General features: G+C 41.9%; 1 protein-coding gene across 1 annotated transcript in view; it reads right to left on the reverse strand.

Annotated features, from left to right (window-relative positions):
* TNKS (tankyrase) overlaps window positions 1-20,601 on the reverse strand; it is a 138,302-nt gene extending 117,701 nt beyond the window's left edge. Inside the window, exons 1-2 of the mRNA XM_048302994.1 lie at window positions 20,091-20,601; window positions 9,409-9,633 (exon numbers count right to left, since the gene is read on the reverse strand). Of these exons, the coding sequence (XP_048158951.1) occupies window positions 9,409-9,633; window positions 20,091-20,586 (721 nt within the window). The 5' untranslated portion in view covers window positions 20,587-20,601. The remainder of the gene's footprint in view (window positions 1-9,408; window positions 9,634-20,090) is intronic.
* Between the last annotated feature and the right edge of the window lie 3,778 nt (window positions 20,602-24,379).

Here is a 24,379-nt window from a genome sequence, read left to right on the forward strand (position 1 = left end):
AAGAATATACTAAGTTCAAGCTGACCTAGAGCTCAACTAACAACTAACTAGCAGTACTACATATATCAGTCTTGTAAACTTTCCCCAGCAACGATCTTAGATCACATTATTAAGAACGAGGGCAAGATCGCTGTCGATTTTTAAAGCCCAGAGCTATATCCTCTTTTTTGCCTGCAGCCCTAGAACTGCTCACCACTATGGCCTATTGATACCAAGCAGTGGAAGTCTTAGCATATTTAGCATTAGGTCCTTGACAAGGAAATATTCCACACAGCAAAAATCTCTATCTGTCAGGGGAGATACCGTCAATGCTATAGGTCTCACGCTAGGGAGAGATGCATGTTACATCAGTCTGAGTGGGTTCTTTTCCTGGGTCACCCAGGTCCTGTGCCATCCTTGTATCACCCCAAACAAGAACATCAAAACAAATTGTTCCTCTTGCATCACTCATCATATAAGTTCAGTATCCAATACTACAGTTAGGACAAGAGTACTGTGCCTTACCAAGGAACTGCTCAGTATTGCTTGCTTGGACAACACATCAGCAAAACACGAAGACTACACACAGCAACACAAATAGCAGGATTCACATCAGAAACCTCAGCCTTGCTGCTGCATGGTGCATTTGTATAAACACAGTAAATGATGAATTACAGGAGTCTGTGTTTATCAATCATGAGTACTAGCTGCATGAAAGGCTGAAGTGACCACCAAGAGGCAAGAGTTCAGTATTTTCAGTACGCTTCAAGCACACACAGTTCATTTTGCACGCTTCCTTTACATGCTTTAAAGAAAAACCAAATCATTAAAAAGAGACACCTTCCTTTATTCACTATATGACAAAGATTTATTTGCCTACACATTTAAAAAGCAAGACCTTTATATCCCATAGAAATCTTTTAATCAATGTTTTCCATTAGTCTAAGGTAACATCTGAGAACTCTGCTAGAATTTGCTCCACTCATTTATGCCTTTAACATCTACACATATATATACAGATTGTTTTTAAACCACATATGAACTGCATTAAGGACCACACAGTTCCGCTGAGAAGCTAAAAGTGGATATTGCTACAGTAATCAGAAGCATTGTCCCATAACATTAATTATTTCTGCAAGATATTTAGAAAGCCACTCTAAACTGATACTGGACATCTGAAAGCAGCTTCGGTGTCTGCAAGAGGACCATCTGTTCCATTACTCTGTTCTGAATGATATGCAACCTTTCCCTCCCTCTCAATTTGCAAATAGCTAACATCAGTACTTTTGAAGACCTTAACTTCCCAGAATGACCCTACAGCAAATTTTCCAGTAGTGTTTGCATGTTACTGTACCACTTCCTTCACTGCCAAGAAATCAGATTCTGATTTAACAAACACTTTTAAAGAAACATCATAAAATAAATTACTCTTTTCTTCATCCTCCACAGATTCTCCTGTGCCAAGCAAGCAAACAAGGAAAAATGTAATTTTCTTGACACCTGAATTTTAAAAAAGAAATAGGACTGGGAAAAAGTCTAAAACCTACAGACAGGTCATATCATATTAACTGTCAATACAATTCAAACCTAACAGAAAGAAAGACAGCTTTCAAATTATGCATTGCATTAAATCCCAGCAAGGCAATCCTTCCCAACCTATTTTCATGAGGTTGAATTTCAACTGACTTTTAGCAATACAAATACCATAATCTAAACAATAGCCTTAAGGACCGTAAGTAACACAGTAACATGATGGGCTTTATAAGCCTTCAAAAACACTAGTTCCAGACATGAAGATAAGAAGACATTTTAATGGCATAACCCTGCAGACAAGACTTCTTCACCTGAAATAAGGCTTCTTTTCACCTTTGTACATAGCATCATCCTCTTTGCTATAAAGTTTACTGTTGATTTTGTTTCTGAAGAGGGTTTAACCTGAGGATTAATCCAGCTCAATGCTTGGTCCTCGTTACAAAAATGTTGTGGTTCGGCATTTCCACCTTGCATCAATGATCCACTTATTTTAAGGCTCCTTGCACTCCAAGACCTTTCTTTGTTTGGTACATATGTGTGACTGACACCACTCAGAGAGATTTCTTCAGAAAGTGTCTATCACAGCTACACACAGGTACCAGCGTGCAGTAACTCCTGGAGACTACACTCCATAACAGACCTGTTTGCACACAGATGTCACACACTGAAGAGATATCCTTCACACACAGGAACTGATCCATTTCCCTCCTGTCTTTCTGCCCGAGTCCACCAGGGAGCACTGCAGTTGTATAAGCCATGGCAGAATGCCCCAAACCATTTTCTGTTGTCACTTTTGACAAAAGCCCTGTTGTCTCACACTCCAGTCCATTGTTACTATGACAACAGTATTACAATGCCTCCCAATTACCAATGTATGATTTCAGTCGTGGGTTCCTCCACCCCCACCAGCTCATAGATAAGGCAGCCTTATTCTCAGGTCTCTTTCAATAGGGCAAGTCCAAACTACAGACTACTGAACTACACTGTAAATGCAAAAAATGTCAGACTCAGCCCTCGAGGCTTTAATTTCTGTGATGAATATTAACATTTAGAAGCTAACATAGCTTAAACAAGCAATTAGAGGACATGAAACTATTTAAAACTAGGAGCAAGTACTTAATTGAGACAACAAAAGTATTCTTCCACTCAAGCTAAAACATGAAATTTCCATCCTGCATTTGCTGTCACGCAAGTTTCCTTTGAGAAAGACCCCAGGAAGAAACAGTAGAAGAAGAGAAGCATATTAGGTGTTTGAGCCACCGCATATGCACCAATTTAAAACCACTTTGCTACTCAAAGAAGCAGGGTTCCAAACAAATGCTGTAACTTACAGAGCAGAAACAGACCAAAGCAATTCCTAACCCGAACAGTCTGATGAGCCTGCTTCCACAACAACTGATTTGGCTTTGATAACTATCTGAATAACAAATATTATCATGAATAGCCAGTATTTTTATTTTGCATACCGGGACATATAATAGATGCATGCTGTTAATAAGGACTGCTTGTGGCAAAGCTTATCAAATCACAAGGTATCTTTCCTCTTTCATCAATATTAACTACAGCTAACAGATAGGAAAGCTCCACGCTGTAGGGATTAATTCCCGTCCTCCTAAAGGAGCAAAACTCACAGTTCTGGTACACAAGAACAGTCAAAAGCTCTTTAAACTTCTCAGCAACTTAAAAAAGTTCAAATACAAGTCACTGTTTCCCCACAATACACTATGAACAGTCAGTAATAGGAGTACTGCAACTCAGAAGTTCAAAAGTCAAAGCGGGAATAGAAATAGTACTAAGCATCTTCTGATATAAACAACAGCAATAGTTTAACATTTCACACAAAGTATTTGAAAGTACTTACTTGAGAGTATTTTCCAATGATTTTACAAGCCTCTGAAAATCAGATATCCAGGATGCCTCTTCGAAACTAAGCTTACTTCTAGAACACCAGCTCTCCAAGGGGCTTCAGGAATTCAGTACATCTCTCCAAGAAACAGCATAACCAGATCCCAATGGACCTCAATTACCTATATCCCCTCTAATTCCTATTAAGAAGCTACTAGTCGTCTTACAGGCTTCTGTCTATCCAGTGGATAAATCTAAGTCAACATAATTATTTTTCAGTTAAGATACCAAATCTTCTCCCTGTCACCCCCCCCTTCAAAAAGAACTGGCTCCTACACAATTTTGCTCCCTGACAGCACTTCCTATGTTTGTTTTAATATTTTTCAGGTAGTAAAATCAGACATTGCTTTAACTTTTACAGTAATATAGTTCCTCTGCTTAAAAGGCAAAACACTCTGAGCATTCTAAAATCGCTTGGGACAAAAATACCATAAACTGCAGTAATTTTACTCTTTGCTGTACATGCCTTCTTTGCAAGGTGACCAAACAAATGAGTAGTTCAAAGATTTTAGTAGTTCAATCATTTTTAGTAGTTCAATGATTTTACCATTTCTACAATTCCTTTAAAGTTTACTGTGTGCTAGTTCTACCCATAAACTACCTTTCACTGATTTTTTTAAAATCCTAACAGAAGGTTTACATGCCCTACAGAAAGGGGTCACATAATACTCCCTCCACATCTTTCAGTCAAAACATGCATACTAGCAGAGGTAATAACTAATGAATTCTTCTCCTTCCTCAGTTGTGAGGAAGCACAGCAGGGTGAGGAATGTTTTGACGTGCTTACAAAGAGGCATTTAAATAACAGTGATCCCTGTATTAACGGCAGGACCTACACATCAGAAAAGCTGTTAGCTTAAAGTTTTAGCTTGCTGGCTTGTTGTACCTTTCAAGGGCAAAAAGGGTAAAAGAAGAATCAACTTACAGACAAATGCAAAAAGAGACAAATGCACCTTGACAGTACCATTAGAGGTCACTTCATAGCACTGGAACAGTAAATTCACCATGCCACAGGATCTCTGCAGTAGATTTTATAACTAGCCCAAGGAAGTCAGTAAAAACACTAGTCTCAAGTCATATTAAGTAATTCTGCATGGATCCTTTTAACACTGCACGGGCTAAAAGTGATTTTTAAAAACTGTTACAGGTTTGTACAGTGATGAAGGGAGCTTTTCAGTAGATAGAATTTTTTATTTCTCTAAAATTACTACAATATTCTGTATGTTCAGACCCATAAATCATGGCATCACCACAAAAGATGCTTGTATTTGCATATTCTGAAGGATGCCCTTAAACACTAAGCAGGTGTCTGACACCTGAGATAATATTTAGCCTAGCAGTCCAATCGATATCAACACTTAACTAGAGATCCACATGGAAACAAAAAAAAAATCTCTGCAAGAACAGCTATAGCTTCTGCAGAAACAAACACACTGGAGGGCAAAGCAAACCCAGACAAACTGCAAAAGCACAGCTTCTGTAAGGTTATTTTTAGTCCAGTTTTTTTTAACAACAAAAACAAAAAAACAACTGTGCTACGCAAATAATTTTAAAGGAGCTTTAGCACACAGAAACTACCTTGAAGCTACTCCATGCAGTGCTCAGCAACCAGAAAACCACACCAGAAAGAAAATTAGGTTACCCTATAAATGTACTTCACCCATTTTTGGTGTCCATACCAACCACTCACCCTTAAAAATGGCCAAGGGTGGAGGCAGGCAGGAGGCAGAAATACCAGAATATTCAACAGGATAACTTAACAGAAGATTATATTTTCAGCTTGCAAAAGAGATATTTGAGGGAAGAAAAAAGATAAAGATCTATAAAACCACAAAGGACATGCAAACTACCAACAGAAATGATTACTCCCTAATTCTCATGAAAGTCGTGAACAGCTGGCAATAAAAGTCATCAAGAAATCAAGAATATTTTTTTCTAAAAAAGGAAGAGTTGTTTTCTTTCAGCAAGACTTTTAAACTGTAAAATTCTCTTGCCACAGAACACCTTCAAAGCCACAAGTATGGTAGCATTTAAGAAGCAAATGAGAGCTTTCAGGAATTTTGTACACAAATTACTATGGAACACAGTTCAAATGCAGCCTCTACGTTATCAAGTTCCTAAATTGCTGATTGCCATTGAAAAGAAGGACACATTTAAGGCATTTATAGTCTCTGAGCATCGTGATCTACATGTCCTTTCTGGAAAAAAAATGAGCTACGTGGATCTTCATCTGAAAGTCTGTGCTGCAGTCAGACTGAAGAAATACATAATTCTTTCTCCACAGCCCAACATACAGGACAGTCACTACCCTGACATCACAGCATTCTTCCAAATGTACTTTGCAGAGTTCACCACCCATCCACCACTCCATGACAAAATACGACACTGAGAAACAAAACCACTTTTCATTAGCTCTGGAAGCAGTTCACAGATACTGCAAATGCATCTTCCTGACAGATAAAGCAATGCTAGAAGTTATAAATACCAGAAGACACTAACAATTGGTTCCAGTGCTTCAATAAATTTAGTCCAAAAACTGATTACATAAAGCAAACAATGTTTTCAAGTGTAATTACTTAGCAACTAAACAGATCTGCAGTGACTGAATATACTGCAAGAGATTGTCAACAAACCAGCTGAGTACTGCTTACCAAGACCTACACTTCCAGACCCAGAACACAAAAGCAGCTGCCACCTAAGAGAGCCAATACTCCTCCCAAACTCAGCACATTAAACTTCTCTCCCTACACTGTCCTATGACTGCAATCAGTAAAACAGAAGAAAAAGAACTCACACCAGCCATTTGCTGTCTTACAGTTTCCTGGGTGCAGTCTGGTGAGTTTTCATCAGTTCATGTATACTTCTTATTTCTACACAAGCTTCCCAGTGGCAGGGTTACTCTAAACTCAGCAGTACAGCTGAGCACTCACAGTACCTTTAGCACAAATATAGACACTCAATTCCAACACTTGTGCTAGACACAAGAGCATTCTACTGCTGGAATGACACATGTCTTTTGCTGGTCTTCCTACCATGCTTCAGTGCCTTGAGTTTTTTTCTGAAAAATCATTATTCATTAATGTGCCACATCTCTGCACTCTGTTCAATTATCACTTTTTCCCTTTTTGACCTGTAAAGTGACCAAAAAAAGTGTTCTATGCTAGATATGATAAAGAAAATATGCAGGCTGGAGTGGCACAGAACAGGCAAAGGAGAGAAGATAAAGTGAAAAATCTCTACCCATTATATGATTTGGAAGAAGATGGCAAGAGTAGGCAGCCAAAAATGAGGTTAGATGACTAATTTCTACACAGTCTATCACTTTTCAAACAGATATCCAAATAATCAAAAAATTCTAGGTTATGGTCAGGATTTCCTGTTCTTCAATCAATGCTTTTTAAAAAGCATGCCCTGCTTATTTAAAAAGAAGTGCTCCAAGGATGTGTTCTTTGAATTTTAATTTTTTTTAACAGACCAGTTGCTATCGTATCAGTTGCAACAGTATACACTTAAGGTGTAAATAGAAGTACAGCACAATGTGTTCCAGAAAGCTATTCAAATATTCCTAGTCAGAATTCAAACAATCATTGTTGCATTATCCCTGTGTATAACATGTTCCTTCAAAAGACTTCAAAATTAAAGCTGAAGACCTTGAAATACAAGTTTTATATAAAACTGCTAGAAAGAAACGGGAATTTTGCCGAAGACAGCTTGCCCACTAGAAATAAACTGCAAAATCACTGCAAACATGAAAGAACAGACTTCTTTGTCTATACTCATGTCCTATCAGTTTTATGGAACCAACTAAATCCCAAAGTAGTGTCATACTACAGTACATACTAACCTGGTGACCTGGTTTAGTGTCTCACCCTGGCAAATGAAATACCTGACTGAAGTACAACACACATGGATAACTGTAATTAAACCAAGCACAACAGCATCATGCTTGCTTGTTTAAAATAAATTATTAAAAAATGCCCCAAAATTCCTACAGAGCTACTTGCAGGCAGATTGGAGAAGAACTGCATGTAGTGCTACAAGCCTGCTCACTGCTTCCAAGGAACCCTAAAATTGCTCCAGATAGCAGAAGAGCCTCGGGATTTGATCAGTAAGTACCACATGCTGAACATTTACATATACATGGATCATACCCTAAGTCTAGCATCAACATTTAGAGTCACAGATCTAGTCTGTGCACAGAATATAGAATGAAGTTCTGTGTAATACAAGCCATAAATTTAATCCTGTACTTCCTTTCACCAAGCCCACAACTTCTTGCTGAATTAAGAGTGATCTTTAAAGGTACCATCAGTTCTTTGATTACAGAAATTAGATCAAAATAATCTCAAATTACTACCAGCATTGTACATCAAAATGGATGTATCACATAATCTGCCTCTTGATCTGACCTGCCCCAACTCCTCCAGAGTAACAAAGTCTTCAGACAAACTACCCAAAGCAACACTACCCATGGTGTCTTGCCCTGCCAAATCCTAAAACCTCTGTCCCAACCATCTTTCATCTCATCTGTAAACACAAGTGTGCTGCTGCACCCTCTCCTGCTTTAATACAAGGTTTCAGAAACTGAAAAAGACAAATCCTTTCCGAAGTGAAAAACTTCTGAAGCAAGAGGTCAATTTTCTATTCAGCCTCTTATTGCCAAACTTTCTTCCATTTAATTTGGATTTTCAGTCAGCAGTTTCCAAAATCAGGTTGACTTCAGCACTAAACACAGCAAAGTAATTACTTCTTTTAAGTCCCAGTTCCTTTACTAGACTCCAGTTACTGACTGGAATTAAACTTACTTTTCAACGTTGTCATAGTAGACTGTTACTGGAACCTACTATATCAATGGATCTCTTCCCACATACTGCTGCATAATCAACTATATTCAATTTCTACAGAATATTCTCCATGGTTTACCTTGCAGAGATTAAATGGATCCATGACATCGCTTGTAAAAAGAAGAAACAGACTGAAAAATTATATTCTGGTGTTTCCTCCAGTTTTCTTTCACTCAATTTCTGGTGTTTATTCTTAAGCAAATACTTAAATATTGCAATAAAGCTAATGCAAGATCTTCTGCTTTAAGTTTTGCAGGTTTCTCTGAAGGAATTCTATGTAATAAAACTTTCAGAAAGAAAGTTATCTGAAAGTCTGAGAATTGTGTCTTGTAATCTGGATAACATATAGAACATACAGTTCATAATCTTAACTGAAGTGCCTAAAAGTCAGGCTTTCCTTTACATGTTTGATTAAAAGGAAATGCTGAGCAGATAATTTTATTCAAGTTAGTAGATGTTAAAAGAGTGTAAGTTCAAGAAACTGCCCTGAGTGCAAAGAAAATAAAAATAGAAGTTCCCATTTAGAAACAAAGTACTACTAAGTACACACTGAGAAAAACCACAAAAGTTAAAGACATCCTGACTGAAAAGCTCTTTGTATGTTCTCAACAAATTGTAAACGGTTGAAGTGTTCAATTTTATTTGAAATTGCTTTCGCTCCGGGCTACAAAACACATACTGAAGATAGATCACCACTGAACAATGGCGTCCTGTAAATTGTACTGGAAAGCTCCAAAGGACCAAGTTATTTCTCCATACTGCATAGAATGAAAGGCCATCCTCCTAACCACTACTACAACATATTTAGCAGCCAAAAAAGCAAAGACTTTATCTAGTAAAGCTAGTTTTCTTGACAGCAACCAAGAAAGACAAATCTACATATTCAGATTTTAAATACTGTAATTTAACAAACAAGGAGACTTCACCCAATCTCTCCAGGATAGTTTTTCTCATGCAAGTTCCACAAACCTTGTATTACACACCAAGACAAAGTTAAATTACTATCACTGTACCTACCTGCTAGATTAAAAGCAGCTAGCTTTTAAAACAAGCCGTATCTTTCATCCCAAGTTCAGCACATAAACAATTACAGCTTCACAAAACATAATCAGGTAAAATTGCAACCTAACAAGTGACAGACACTTACCAATACACACATCTATTTTCCCCTTGATAGCAGCCTCATGCAAAGGAGTGTAGTTCCAATTGTCCCTAGCGTTTGGGTCTGCCCCCTGACACAGCAGCAGACTGACCACTTCTGCATGACCGAAGGAGCAGGCGTTGTGCAGGGGTATCAGTCCTCCATCATCACGAGCATGAACATTGGCTCCTGTCTGCAGCAAGTGCTCTACAACATCCTTCCTTCCAAAACCTGCAAGAGAACGTATTTCTGTTCATTTGGCTGGCAAAACAACATTATTTAGTGTCTAAAACTGTTTGCCCTTGGTTCAGTGTACATTACTCATGTCTCTCATCTACTTCTTGGTTCATTTCACCATAAAGTCACACTCTACTCACCTGCTCAAACAACAGTTGGACAATTCACTTACAGTCATGACATAGCTGAAGGGTGTTGTATTACAGCCTGCCTGGCTGCCACTCTATCTCATTAAGAAGTTCTACAAAGGCTTCCCATTCTTTTTCAAGAAAAGCTTATTATGAATTTTAAAACATTACATAATCTGTATGTACCTAAAGCAAGCATCTTACACACTATCTCTTGGAATAGGTTTTCATCTTGGAGAAAACCTCTTATGTGTCCTTGAAGGACGCTGCCAGTGCTTAAGCAGAACAACCTTATCTCAACCCAAACTACATTCTTGTTCTTTTACAAACAGTCTACTTCCAACTGACAGACTAAGGCATTACAGACAGGCAGACCCGAGACCTCAGCTGGGAAATAATGCCTCAGGAAGGTCTCAGCCTAGGAACGCAGCCTCTGTTATGACCAGGGAAGACATCACCACAAAGCCAGCATCATTAAACTAGCATACTTCAAAATTTGGCATCAGCACACCAGGCTCTGACATCTTTGGCTTGTTGTCCACAATGAAGCTGGAAAGGTTCTACTGTTCAAATCTGCCTCCTACTGCCCCAAATGTCTTAGTTCAGCAGTCTCTAAACTTTTGACTGCACACACCGATCAGTAAAAATATTTTTGTGCATGCATCCCCAATATACATATATTTAGAAGTCATATACATGCACGACTGCATTATTACATAACTATAAACATGCACAAAAACAGGAACTTTGAATGGCTGAGATAAAGATGAAATAAATACTTTTAAAATTTTTCTATTATATTAACGATGGTACAAAATTGCTTTTCTTCCTGCACCTCAATGAAATATTTTGCATATTCCACTTTGGAGTCCCCTACCTTAGAGGACAGGAACAAAAATCAGGCTCAAGAGGAACAGTTTGAACTAAAACAGAAGCGTTCATTTTTGTACTAGGTGGCATCTCAAAGGTTGGATTGCATTTCTTATAAACCTCAGGGATAAAAGCAGTATCATGGGAGATTTTAAAAGACTGTCACATCAACAGTTACTGTCTCTTCTGGTAATCATGTGTACCAACCAGATTAGGATTAAGACTCTTACATGTATGAACTGTGTTTATGAAACAGCAGAATTAAATGCGGCAGCCAGTGCAATTCCAAAAAAGTGGTGCTAATTGTATTAATTCCACAAAACACAACCAAAACAATAACTAAAGACACTATTACATTTCTAGAAGACAAACTCCAAGGGAAGCAAGAAAGAAGCTGTCAGCTCTACTTGAGATGACCACGTAACTCAGGTACAGCAAAATGCTGCTGAACCAGTGACAGAAACGGTTCTCAAAAGTCAGCACCTCAGTGGCAGGCAACAACTCACGCATGATACACACCCAGACGCTCACTTCTAGGAGAGACTGTAGCAGTGCACTCCTTGGTTAATCCCATGGTAACGCAGCTCAAGGGCTCCAGCCAGCAACTCCAGCCTGGTCACTTTTTGATAGCTGTAAGCATTCCCCCATCCCCACTGTACAGAGCACTCAGCTGCTTGCAGCAGAGATGCTGGACCATTAAAAATTACAAGTTAGCACATTGAGCAGAGACCAAAGTGGGTTTTCTCTAATACATGGGGGTAAACAGCAGTTCAGCAGCTGTCCACAAGCTGCTGAGCCACACCAGCAACAGGAAAACTGGAACCCAATCAGCAATACAGTTTTAGTCCACCACTGCACATAAGTCAAAGCTTTCTGGTACGTTATATACTGATCACTGCCCATTAGAAATAGAAATTACATTACAGAAACAGAAGCATGTGGATCAAAGCTGGCATTATTACAAATTATTTATCATTACAAGACTGCTATCAGAAGACACGTTTTTGTTAACTGAACTGTCAGCAAGGCCACTGCTACTGTAAATCACTGCAGCTTTCATTGTTTTGTTTGTTTCTGTTATAAAGCAGTCAATAAACATCACCTGTAAGTCTCCATATAGAAAGCGACAGCTTAAATAGGTGCAACAAAAACCAAAGAATATCTGGTACCCCAGCAAAGGTAACAGGCCTGGGACATAAGGACCAAGTAGTAAGCCCTCAAAGTTCACACATTTTTATTGTTCATCTGACTGGCAAAGGGAAATTGAGCAAGACAAGAATTAAAAAGGATGCTTTCAACTAAACAGCAAATCAACGAATTTTATTAGACTTTAGTTTTTATAAACTAGTTTTTATAAACTGGACTATTAAAAACAGTGCTGAAGCTGTTTAAGCATTTGGTTTACATGTACTTCTTGTCTCTCAAGGAAAAACCACCTAAGTACACCTGAAATCCAAGATTCTTTTTCAAATTGTTCACTGTTTCAGGACTACATACACATTTCTTCAAGATGTTGCTGGACATGGGGTCATTGATAAGGATATCTTTGGAAATGCCAGCAATAAACACTTTACAGTTTTTGGTGAATTACTTCTTCTGTTCAGTCCTTAAAAAGCACTGTAAAGGTTACTGTGATTTTATCCCACTACACCAACCATCTTTCAGAGAAAGAGTAACCAATTATGGGAATAGCTTCCCCACCAACAACAGTAAATCTAAGGTGTTGAATTGATTAAATGCTAAGACGACTTCAAAATGATCCCATGACCCAATTTGATAAAGCAGCTGTAACTACCAAAATTTCTGCAATGCCTGGGTCATCTTTTGTAAAAAATAAACCAAAACACATGCAAAGCCACCTGTGGCTTATGAAGCATATCCAGTTCAGCTTAAGCTGTAGAAACCTATTCGATGTGAGTTAAGATTACTTTTTAAACCCTACTCCTGCATATTTCCAATGCAACTTTAATTTACAAAGTCTTTGGAAGAATTCCCAAGAAAGGACCTGTAATCAAAGATCCCAAAAGACAATCCTACAGAAGGTTCCTACAGAAAACATCCACAACCAGGGTAACCACAGAGAAGGATCCATTTAAAGGCCCAGTATGCAAGCTTGTTTTGATGCGATTCATCTGTCAGCTTCCAAAGCACACTGATGGACAGGGTCCCTTTAATAAGGTAAAACACTTCTATAAAAACCTTTACACAGGTAAAATGCACAAGCTCTGCCCTCATTTTAGATTCATTACACAATTCAGACGTTTCAGGCAAGTTGTAGTACCTCAAAAAACATTGTCCCTGAGAGAAAAGCAGCAGTAATCCCATTATAAAAACACAGTAGTGAAGTAACATCTGTAATTTAAGGGTGAAACAGTCACCAACCAAATCACATAAAAGGCAAATTCTGAGTGACTGATAGACTCTTCATTTCTCCAGTTACCTCAGGAGCAAATGAAGACAAGGGCTTAGCGAAAGCCAGGAGCTGGACATAACTATGACAGCTTTGTGTAAATCAAGAGACCAGCACAACAACCCATAGAAAACGCCACTTAACCAGTTCTCTGCCAATGATGCACTCTTGCCTTTTTTCTAATTTTTACCTGTCACTTTAGGGTGAAAGTGAGGAAAAAAAGTTTTAGGTAGCAAGCTGGCAGCTTGAAAATTAGGCTAAATAAAAATTTTAAATGCCATTGGAGAAGATGGCACACAAAGACACCACCAAATGCTTACTACCACTGCAACAACATGTTCTGCTCTCCCATCACATCCTGCTCCAAGACCGTGTGCTGTCCCGCCTCCTCTTGTGGCACTTGATCAAAGGAACAAGAGACAATGCTGAATGATGAGAGAGGGATGCAAGGAAAGTAACAGGAGCACCAGTTGTACCCTCCGTTCTATACTCCCATTACGGTTTCCACTTTAAACCTCCCTTTAGTTAGTCAAAAGCTTTCACATGGTAATAGTTTACAGACAACCTAATAACTAATACTCACAGAAGACACATAATTCTTTGCCAAATTTTCAGAAAGTTTGGTGACAAACCAATTGACTTCGCTCTAGAATTGGAAGAATGCTTTGTCTGGTGAGTACAGTACATATCAAGTAGTCAGTTTGATCAGTTTAAGTACAGCTGAACTGTTTCAACCACTGCCCAATTAATGTCACTTTATCACAACATAGCAAGAACTCCTCCATATGCCAGTTCCAACCTTTGCAAAGCTGCTGTTATGTGCACAGTTTGACTTATGACACAGAAGACTCATGATTCTCATTAGGTGTTTTTTCTCCTCCTTTTACCTGCTTGCTTTCAAGAACGAGACTCTAAAAGGAGTTAAATTTTATGGAAGTGTATAATCACAGGTTAAGCACACCTGTAGGTATCACTGGGACCTTAAGCAAAGCTGGAAAGATGTTCTTATTAAATGTAATCCCACTTGTTAGAACACTAAACATAGTTTATATGGGAATACAAGCCCTTGAGGTAGAGGAGCACTCTTAGACACACGACCTTTTCAGAATGGTTTTATGCTATAAGCAAAGAGTGAAAGAAGACCAAGCTAAGTCATTGTGTGTCTCTGCTTTAGTACAGCACACACTGGGATCAGATTATTTCCCTAAGACTTTCCCCTGCACTTCTCCCACTTCACTAGACAGAACACAATTAAACCGAGTGATTTAACTAAGTAAACTGAAAAGCCTTCAAGCTGGGAAAAAGAGCACCTGGTTCAATACTACTGAAGGTCTAAGATTTTGCATTTATAGATATCCTCTTGCAAATTCCTTCCAAGAATTTTTTAATGGGAAGGGGACATATTGCACAAAGTATTAGAAGATAATTCAAGAGAAAAAGTTACTAGTCACAAAGAAAGCAAGCTGAAACTTTCTATGAAGTAATACACTTGTGACACTAACAGAGTTGATGTACCACAAGTGCTACCAAAAACATAAAAGAAGGATTTTCAAAGTAAAGGCCAGTAATTTACTGATTCATCTTTTTTTTACATGGAAAAGTGTGCATTTTGCAGGCTCTGAGGCTGTAAGACTGCCAGGATGTTTCCTAACTGACTGCACAATTTGCGTTCTTCATTGTATCCATATGAATCCAGATGAAAATTATTAACCCCATTTTAAATCGCACAAGGCAGAATTAAATAGTGACTTGGCTTTACAAGCACCTGTGTGAGGTCAGACATCTCTTCTATGACAAGGACACAGGGGACAACTGCAACAAGTTGAGTCAGAGTAGTTTCAGAATGATGTCTCAAGCAAAGCTTTCCAGAGCAATGTAATCTAATTTGCTGTACACTGCACCACAGGCGGAGTGGTCGATTCACGGAGTGAATCGTGTGATTCACAGTGTGTCTCTGCACAGAGTGGAAGTGTGTAACAAGTTCCTAACTACTTCTTGCCATTTCCTGGCTCTCCCTCAAGGAACACTCAGTAGCTACTTGTATCAGCTCTGCCTCCACAGTTGCTTATCTTACATATGTCAAAGCAGCTTGCATTTTTATGATTAACAGCTTGCTAGCTGACAAACCAACTTGATCAGCTCTCAAACTCTGACCACTGACTGCTTCCCAACCCAAGTGAGATCCCTTGCCTTTAGGATTAAAGCCATATACTCCAAAAATTTGCAAAAGCATAGTTATTTAGCTAGCCTTCACAACGTGATTGGACTTCCAACAGTTATTACTAGTGATATCAAAGGCACACTTAGAACAAAACCGCTTTCCCCCAACAGCTTTTTGCCATTACTACACACATAAGCAAAAAGAAAACAAGCTGTATCACTGATGCTTTAGTAAGTTACCTGAAATCAGGTTTCTCCAAGCCTGAGCTTCAGTGAGACCACCACCAAGAACACTCCTCTCTGTGATCCCAGCTTCATAACTTCTGAAAGCCATTCCTGAAAGCCTCTGCCTCTTCTTGGTACAGAAGTGGGCATTAAGACACAGTTCAGCAATTATTATTAGTACTCTCTCTATCCCTGGGTAAAACACTAGAAAGAGAACATCTGTAAAGCTAAAAGAATGTCTTGCACAAGAACTTGAGGGGCTAACTTCATGATCAAAAACTTCCCATTAAATGGGTGTGGAACTGGACAAGCTTATGACTGTGGCTATATGAAGAAATTGAGTAGGACTCAGGTTATTTCTACCAGGTCCATCCACCTAGTCACTTCTGAAAGAGGTGCTATTATTAATGATTTATAGGAAGGATGAGGTCCAAAAACATATGAGCCAAGGTGTCACCAGGAAATACATATATACTCTTTTGTATGGCTCAGTGTTGTTTCAGAAGGGAAAAAGCAAGTCTGTTACCAAGCTGGCTGCAGGAAAAAGGTGTAATTTCAGACGAACACACACAGGAGTCCTCCCCATCCAGGCATATTAATGGTAGAAAAGTCACAGAAAATCAGCCTTGGTATGTGAGTGCTATGCATGGAGGATAACACACGCAGAGCCATGAACGCATCACTGTCAACCTGCTTCAAACACAAAGGACCAATACAGGCACTTCAACTCGCAAACCACATAAAGATGCACAGGATATATCTTAGGCTGAGAGTGAAGTCACACCATATCCCATACAAATGATACCTAACACAGGACACCTTATCACATAGACTAAAATCATCCAACTATTAAAAAAATAGTCAGTAGCATTCCCCAACAGGAAAAAAATCTACCTCTCATGTACACACAGAATAAGCAAATCATTTGGTTATGCTGGCAAAAAAAGTATTTTTTTCAACTACGCGACAACACCACCATCGAATGCAGAATTGTCAGGCCAGTTCACAAGAATAGAAAACACTGGTGTGACAAGTATTTTCAGCTACTGAGTGGCACATAATACAGTAAAGATGTTCTTATTTTGGTGAAACAAACAATGACAGTTAAGATCTTTCTCAAGGAAAAGAGGTAACACATCTTTAGATCAAAGAAATGCAGCAGAAAGACAAGCGAGTGAAATAGTTTGTCTCATTCAACCCAGTTTGAAGAGAAGTGTTAAGCAGAACACAGAATATTCCACTGAAGAGGAAACAAGTACAAGAGAAAACAAGTTGCTTCTAATGTAAGTTAACAGTCCAATTATTTAATGAACTCCCTACCACAGGATGACCCTCTAATAACATTTAAAAACTGGGTTTTGTTCAAACAATTGCTGAGCTACAAACTGCAAAAGGAGTACTCAGAGAAGTATCACATGAAGAGGGCAAGTGTATAACTCTTCCTTAGATATCTGCTTTTGGCCACCAGTATGGATAAAAAGTTAAGCCAAATATACCTTTGTTCATGCTTAGCACAGTTGCTTTTTAAATTTTTTTAGTTATAAGCAAGCTAGTTTTAATTGAAATAAACTGAATGTAAACGCTATGCATGCATTAATACCTCCACTTAATTTCTTTTTTTTTGTGTGCGTTTTAAAGTCACTCAATCACTTTCAAGTCTTTAGAACCTGCTTTGTGGGTGCTGCTGGACAATATCCAAAGCCTGCACTGGTACCAGAGACCCAAATATCCTGCAATCCACACAGCAGTTGAGATAGTACTGAGTTTTCTCCTTTCCAAGCAAGAAGGATAAAATGAAAATGATCCTTTGCTCAACCTCTTCCTGCTTGCAAGAGAGGCCTCTACAACCCTGATATGGCCTCAGTATTAATTTGTGCCTTATTAATAGCTAACCAAAGCAGGTCAGATTTATTCAGCACGCCACTTGACACTTCAACACAGAGCTGAAGATCCAGTTCCCCTTTATTCAGTTCAACGGGCAATTCAATTATCCCAAACAGAGAAAATATGGGTAACACTGTTGCTTCAATTTGATGCAACCATGCACAATTTATCTGGAAGTGAATAATGGACAGGTGACTCCAGCTTCTAGAAACTGATTTAGACCTATTCCCAGCTTTTAAAATAATTGGATACAAGAGTTCAGCTCTTGTCTTACCTCCAACTTACACATATGCCAAGGATTCTGAGCACTCTCAGAAGTACCTCTTTTTATAGTCCTTCTGCCACAAGAAAGGACGTAAAGGGGATTTTCAAATTAGAAACCTTACAAAGCTTAAGGAAACCCAAACTTAGTACCTTTTACAAGGAATTGTAACTGGGGAAGTTGTCCTTCCCTATTACAGTAAAAGAACTTAACTGCCTGGCACTGCTGCCAAGAAGGAAATCTGAAAAAACAGACTGAGCTGGGGAGAAGTCGAATACCCTGTGGGAGGGGGAAGGAAAAAAAAATAAAATCCAGTCCCAAAAATGGGAAATGAAGAAGAAAATAGAAGTATTCCTCTTTCACAAATCACAACATCAGAAGTGAAACTCTATTCATGTACAAGTTTAGCTTCAAGAAGTTTGAAAAAAAGCTGTTTAAAACATGACATACTGCACTCTCAACCACCCATTCCCCTAGTGAAGTCCATACAATTCACACCTAGGTATGGCTCATAAACATGAGCTATTATCCAAAACACAGCTTCCTATCCACAGCAGACTGCTATGCTCATAAGCAAACAAGTTTTATTTTACCTTTGGCCCACAAAGGAGATCAAATCAACACACTGTATCACTGTCAGGTATACACTACTTAAGATCAGCTGCATTCAAACATGCTTGCTTACAGGCCTTTCCAAAATGCAGGATCTCAAGATCTCTGTAATAAAGAAATCTGCCTAATGCTCTTACATGCCTAATCCACTTGGACCAGGGGATTTGAGACAAAATAGGTATGGTATCTAAGGAAAGCCTTTCAATCTAGAAAAACAGATACGGGAATTTGTTAGGTACAAGACCTTCATCTGCTATTTTCCTCATGCTACAATGAATCGCCTTCCACTGCTATTACAGTTACATCTTAATGGCATTATCACCTTTCAAAACCTTACCCCCTGAAGTAAGTTTTGTCCATTTGTTCTCTAATCAGAGCAGAAGTTAACCATTGCAGCTTCAGCACTACAGTTTGTACTACCACTGAAGTTACAACCTGAGATCTCAGAGTTTTAGGGGAAGCAGCAAGGTCTAACTATAAGTCTGAATCCAAAATTAGCAGAGCAGACTCAAGTCTTCCAAAACTTTAAGAACTTCATAAGCACATATGCAGTTGGTACCAGAACTATGTTCCAGGGTTCATCAAAATTAAGACCGTCTCCATACCCCAGAAGTTTGCTGTGTTTTAAACTCTACTTGTCAGTAGTAGAGCTCAGGGATCAGAGAAGAAAGAAAAAGAAGCAGCTCAGGACTAAAAGTTCCCTTAGGGGCACGGTAAAATGCCTCCTGTACTTTGAAAACGAAAACAAACCCATACAATCTCAGGGTGTGTTATCTGACTGATAAATTGCACAGCCCTATTCAGAGTTCCAGGCAACTCTGTGCCATGAAATGTTCATTTTACTATTGATTTCAACAGTGCTTTAGAGCCATACACCAGCATTTAAACACTGACCACCCAACATAGACTTGTTAATTATCTTAATTTATGTGTACCAGTGCACCACAAAGCTCAAACAAGATCTGTGCGCTTCACTACATAAGGTGCAGTTCTGTAACACTGTGGCACACCTCAGAAAGCTCTCAGACTGACCACAGACTTAGCAATTGTACACATCCTGAGTTAGGAGTAATGATGTACAAGACCTTCATTTTGCTTTTATCATGAATTTTGTGTGCCTTGTGCCCCCAGTAAAGAATATACTCTGTAAGAAATACTCTTTTTAAGAACTCCAGTAATCTGTCACAGCTCTATTTGCCGTAAGTAATACTTACTTCCATTTAGTCTACATTGTTGGACCTTACTGCTAAATTGGTTTTATAACATTAGTTCTGATCACAATGAGATCTCTTCTCTGCACAAAGAGGTGTATTCTTTCCTGGACACATCTGTAACTTCTACAGTTCGGTTGTTCCACTTGACCTCTTTATCCAGCCTACTCAGAACACAAGAGATGCAGACATCAACCAGCAACCATGCCCAAATGAAAGAAGTACAAAGTACAAGGCATCAAAGCTGATTCCCATTAAGTACATCTGCATCACAGGAGTCCCCGAGCTGTGACAGCACACGTGAAGCCCTTACTTCAAGCCAACTCTGTCCTGAATTTCAGTTTCTCACTTCTTAAGTCCACTGCACAAGTTTGCAGCAGCCCACGGATATCGAAAACAGAGATCACTGTCCATACTTTCAGATCTTACAGTCTCTTTACGCTTCCAGCATCTCCTCTCCCACTCGTCTCACCCAGAGGAAGGGGATTTAACAGCCATCTCCCAACAGCGTGTAGCGAAACGCCGCCGGGGCACAGTGCGTGCTCACACTCTCCCTTCTAGCTTAGGCTTGCACACTCCCGAACCACCGAGGCGCTGGAGGCCTCCTGCCCGAAGCTACTGCAGGGGAACCCTCCCTGTCCCGCTCGCTGTCACTGCCCTGGCCGGGCACGGGAGGCCCCGGTACCCACCGGCGGCGAAGTGGAGCGGCGTGGACTTGCGCCCCGCCATATCCTTGGCGTTCACGTTGCCCGTGTCCACCAGGCGCTTCACGCGCGTCACGTCCCCATTCCTGCAGGCCTCCAGCAGCTCGCGGAACGCCCCGCTCGCCGCGCCCGGGCCCGCCGCTTCGGGACTCTCGGTCGCCGGGCTCGACGCCGCCGACGACGACGCAGACGAGGAGGACGAGGATGAGGAGGAGCCGCTGGAGCTGCTACCCGAGCCCGGCGGCGGGGCCGGCGCGGCGGCGCCCGAACCCTCCGCGCACTCCGCGGCCGGAGGCCGGTCCGAGTCGGGGGGCGCCTCGCCCTCGGGGCCGGCCAGGCTGTGGCGCTGCGCGGCCGGCGCCAGGCTGGGGCTGCGCGGCGGCGAGGCGGCGCCGGGCGGCGGGGAGGCCGGGCCGGGCGGCGGCGGCGGGTGGTGGTGGTGATGGTGGTGCTGCGAGCGACGCGGCGGCACCGCCGCCATCTTCGCACCGCTCCGCCCCTCCCGGCCCCGTCACTGCGGCAACGGCGCCGCCCCGCCCGCGCTTCCGCCCGCCCGCCAACCCCGAGCGCCGCGCACGGACGTGACGCCCGCGCGGGGCCCGCGGGGCGCGGCCGCACCGGCACCGGCACCGCCCCGGGCGGGGCGCGCCTGCCCCCTGCCGGCCGCGGCGGGCGGGGCGGGGCGGGGCCGGCGGAGCCACGGGCGGGGCCGAGCCCGGGTGGGGCGGGCGGAGCGCGGGGTGGGGCCGGCCCTGCCCGCGTCCTCTCCGCGGCTGCCGGTGCCGGGAGAGGGGCGGGACGGTAACTCCTTAGGCGTGACCTCGGAAAGGAGGGCGAGGGGCGGCGTGCCGCTGCGGAGCCCGCTGTAGGGGCGAGGCAGGCGTCTTCCGTCTCCGCGGCGCGAGCCGGCTGCGAGACTAGAGTCTGGGCGGCTGCTTCTTCACCGCCGCCGTTCGTGTCAAAACTCCAGAAGGGCTCTACAAGCTAATTGCAACACCCCATTGTCAGATCCAAGCCTTGCGAGATATTTAAGAGGCGTCGGTATGAACTTGTTCAGCTCACCGCCGGCTTTCCACAGTTTATGTTTCACCATCCAGGTGCTTTTGTGGCATCAGTGACAAACCAATTATCATTCCTTTACTGGTCACGTCAGAGGTGGGTGGGGTACCCTGCCCCCATGGGTAGCAAGCTCTTGGCCTGGCGCTCATCCCCCTGCCCCTGCAGGTGATCCAAGCTGGCAGCATGGCTTCATAGAATCACAGAATCGTATAATGTTATGGGGTTGGAATGGACCTTAAAAATCATCTGGTCCTGACATCCCCTGCCACAGGTCCCTGTAGACCAGGTCGTTCAAGGCTTTTTCCAACCTGCCCTTGAACACTGCTTCATTCTGGTACAGCTCCTCTTCCAAAGCCAGGAAATGATGGAGTGAGACCAGCAGGAGAGAAAGCTGATGGAGGAACCTAAATGGAGACTGGCAGTTCTTTAAAAGTTTGTTAGCTAAGCTGAAAGGCCACTTCTTCATCATTCCAGGGAGCAAAGCAGTGCTGGCTTAGAGCCCATTGGCCAGAGCAAGGCAGTCACTAAAAAGCCACATGGAGCAAATGGCCAAGAGAGAGGCCAAGTGGGGAACACTCCATCTGCTCAGAAACAGCAAAGTGTGGAGAGGTGGAACAGGAAGCTGAGGGCAGCCAGGCAGAAGGTGGCTGCCAGTACCAAAAGCTAAGAAAGAGAAATCCAGGGATATGAGGGATCAAAACACGCCCTTAAGGCCCTCTGTAGAGTGAGCAGATCTGAACAACATGGGCATAAGCAGAAGCATTTAAATAAGGATTTTGGTTTGGATTTGGAAAGCAGCAGGAAGCTGAGACCAAAGTTGTCTTGGCTTTCTGATATCTAGGGAGGATATAAACACCGATTACAGTTTAAGTCAGAAAGCCCCAATAGCTGTCTCTAAGAGATCATTTAACTTTAATCTGTGAGAAATGGGAGATTCCATTGACAGGAATAATATCAACAGCAACAATTTCTGGAAAATTCTCAGTACACCTGGTGGGGCAGCAGCCACAGGTCAGAGAATGGGGAGAGTGATGAGGAATTCCTGTTAAAAGGAGTGAATATGGCTAAGGCCAGCCAGCCTCATCCTAGCAAATACATCTGCCTTAGCTGTTCGGTAGCAAAAGGGCTTTAGGAAGTGTTTGCATAGCACCATGTGATGTGCTGAAGAAGCACTGACCAGGTCTAGTGCTGGGAGCGCAGAAAATAGGAATTCAGAAGAAATTAGGATCTGATCCAGTGCTACTAAGTAGCTTTCTGGTGGTGATGAGAAGGGAGGCATGAAATCAGTCCCCATGACCAGTGGAGAAGTAAATTAAGATCCATTTGAATGTGCCCAGCTCAGTTCTTGTTCATGCCATGACTTTGAAGGCATGGGCCTTGACCAAGCACTGAAAGAGCTCAGCAAGATTTCCCTGGCACCTGAATCTGGACAAGTGCTGCTTCATGGCTGCCTTTCATTTCAAAATTCCAAAAGGACTTTGCAAGCTAATTGCAACATCCCCCTTTGTCAGAACCAAGCTTTGTAGGGTATTTAAGAGGCCAGAGCATCAGTTTTCTCTGTTCAGCTCACCACTGGCTTCCCACAGTTCGTATTTCACCCTCCAGTTGCTTTTGTGGCATCAGTGGCAAAAAAAATCACATTCCTTTGCTCTCTCTGTATTTCCCATAAACCAAGGCTACAGATAGCATCACTTTTATGAAATGTATTGGTATGCAAACACCTGTTCTACTTCCTGAAAGAATTTTAAAAATACAAGTAATTTTTTTTTTAAATTGGGGATTATCATTGTTGGTTGTAGGATTGAGTAAGGAATGCTATACACTGGGTCAACCTTTGTGAGAAGGCCACAGAGGTATTGGTGGATGAAAAACTGGACATGAGCCAGCAATGTGCACTCACAGCCTAGAAAGCCAGTTGTGTACTGGGCTGCATAAAATGAAGTGTGGACAGCAGGTCAAGGGAGATTTTCCCCCTCTAATCCACTCCTGTGATACCCCACCTGGAGTACTGCATCCAGCTCTGGGGTCCTCTAGACCTGTTGAAGCAGGTCCAGACAAGGGCCACAAAGATGATCAGAGGGCTGAAGCACCTCTCCTATTAAGACAGACTGAGAGAGCTGGGTTGTTTAGCCTGGAGATGAGAAGCCTCCTGGGAGGCCTCATGGTATCCTTCCAGTACTTAAAGAGGGCTTATAACAAAAAGAGGAAAGGGGCTTATACACAGGGAGGTAGTGACAGAACAACGGGGAACAGTTTTAAACTAAAAGAGGAGAGATATAGATTAGATGTTAGGAAGAAATTCTTTACCATGACGGTGGTAAGGCACTGCAACAGGTTGCCCAGAGGAGTTATGGATGTCCTGCCTCCAGAACTGTTAAAGGCCAAGGTGAGATTGGGCTTTGAGCAACCTGATCTAGTTGAAGATGTCCCTGCCCAAAGCAAATGGGTTGGATTTGATGATCTTTAAAGGTTCCTTCCAACACAAACCTTCCTGTGATTCTATTAAAGGAATTCCTGTGCCTAGGAAGAAACAAGCAAAGCAGTTAGGATTCACAGTATGAGATCCACCTATGGGGAAGTGGGGCGTGGTCGTGGGTTACATAGGGGCTGATGCAAAGCAGTTCTGGGGATGCACCTCCTCTTCAGACCCCCACATTTGGGTGGGGGTCCCTATCCTATTGCATTCCCAAATTTCTCCAAGCCTTTGTCTTCCTGTCCCATATGTAGAGCACCACTGCTCACCTACAGAGGGTTGAGGCAAACAGCAGTGCTATTCACCACAATCCCTCTCTTTCTCCTGCCCAAAGCATGTCCAGGATCTCTTCAAGTGCTGCCATCACCTTTTGTATATGGCTTGGTAAGCCTTGGGGTATATTCATAGCACTCCTGCAGAAATGGTGGGCAAAACAGCATGGAGAATGCAGTTCTGGGCAAAATTTCATTCTCACAGGATTTCTACTTAAGGTTGAGGAGGAACATGTGGAGGCTCTTTGAAAGCAGTCAGTCAACCCATTGCTTGTTCCCCAGCCAGCGACTGAGCCCTTGGAAATACGACTTCTTGAATTGGTGCCAAAGCAGGACCCTGGGGTTTTTAACACCTGGGCTGTGTGTCTGGTGGTGTAGAGGGCATGCACTCTCCGAAGGCCCTGCCAGCCTCCCTTGGTGCTGCTGCCTGTGAGCTTTGCACTGGCCCACAGCACACCCTGAATCCACTT

Source organism: Corvus hawaiiensis, chromosome 5 (genome assembly GCF_020740725.1).
Source record: "Corvus hawaiiensis isolate bCorHaw1 chromosome 5, bCorHaw1.pri.cur, whole genome shotgun sequence".
NCBI classification, from domain to species: domain Eukaryota; kingdom Metazoa; phylum Chordata; class Aves; order Passeriformes; family Corvidae; genus Corvus; species Corvus hawaiiensis.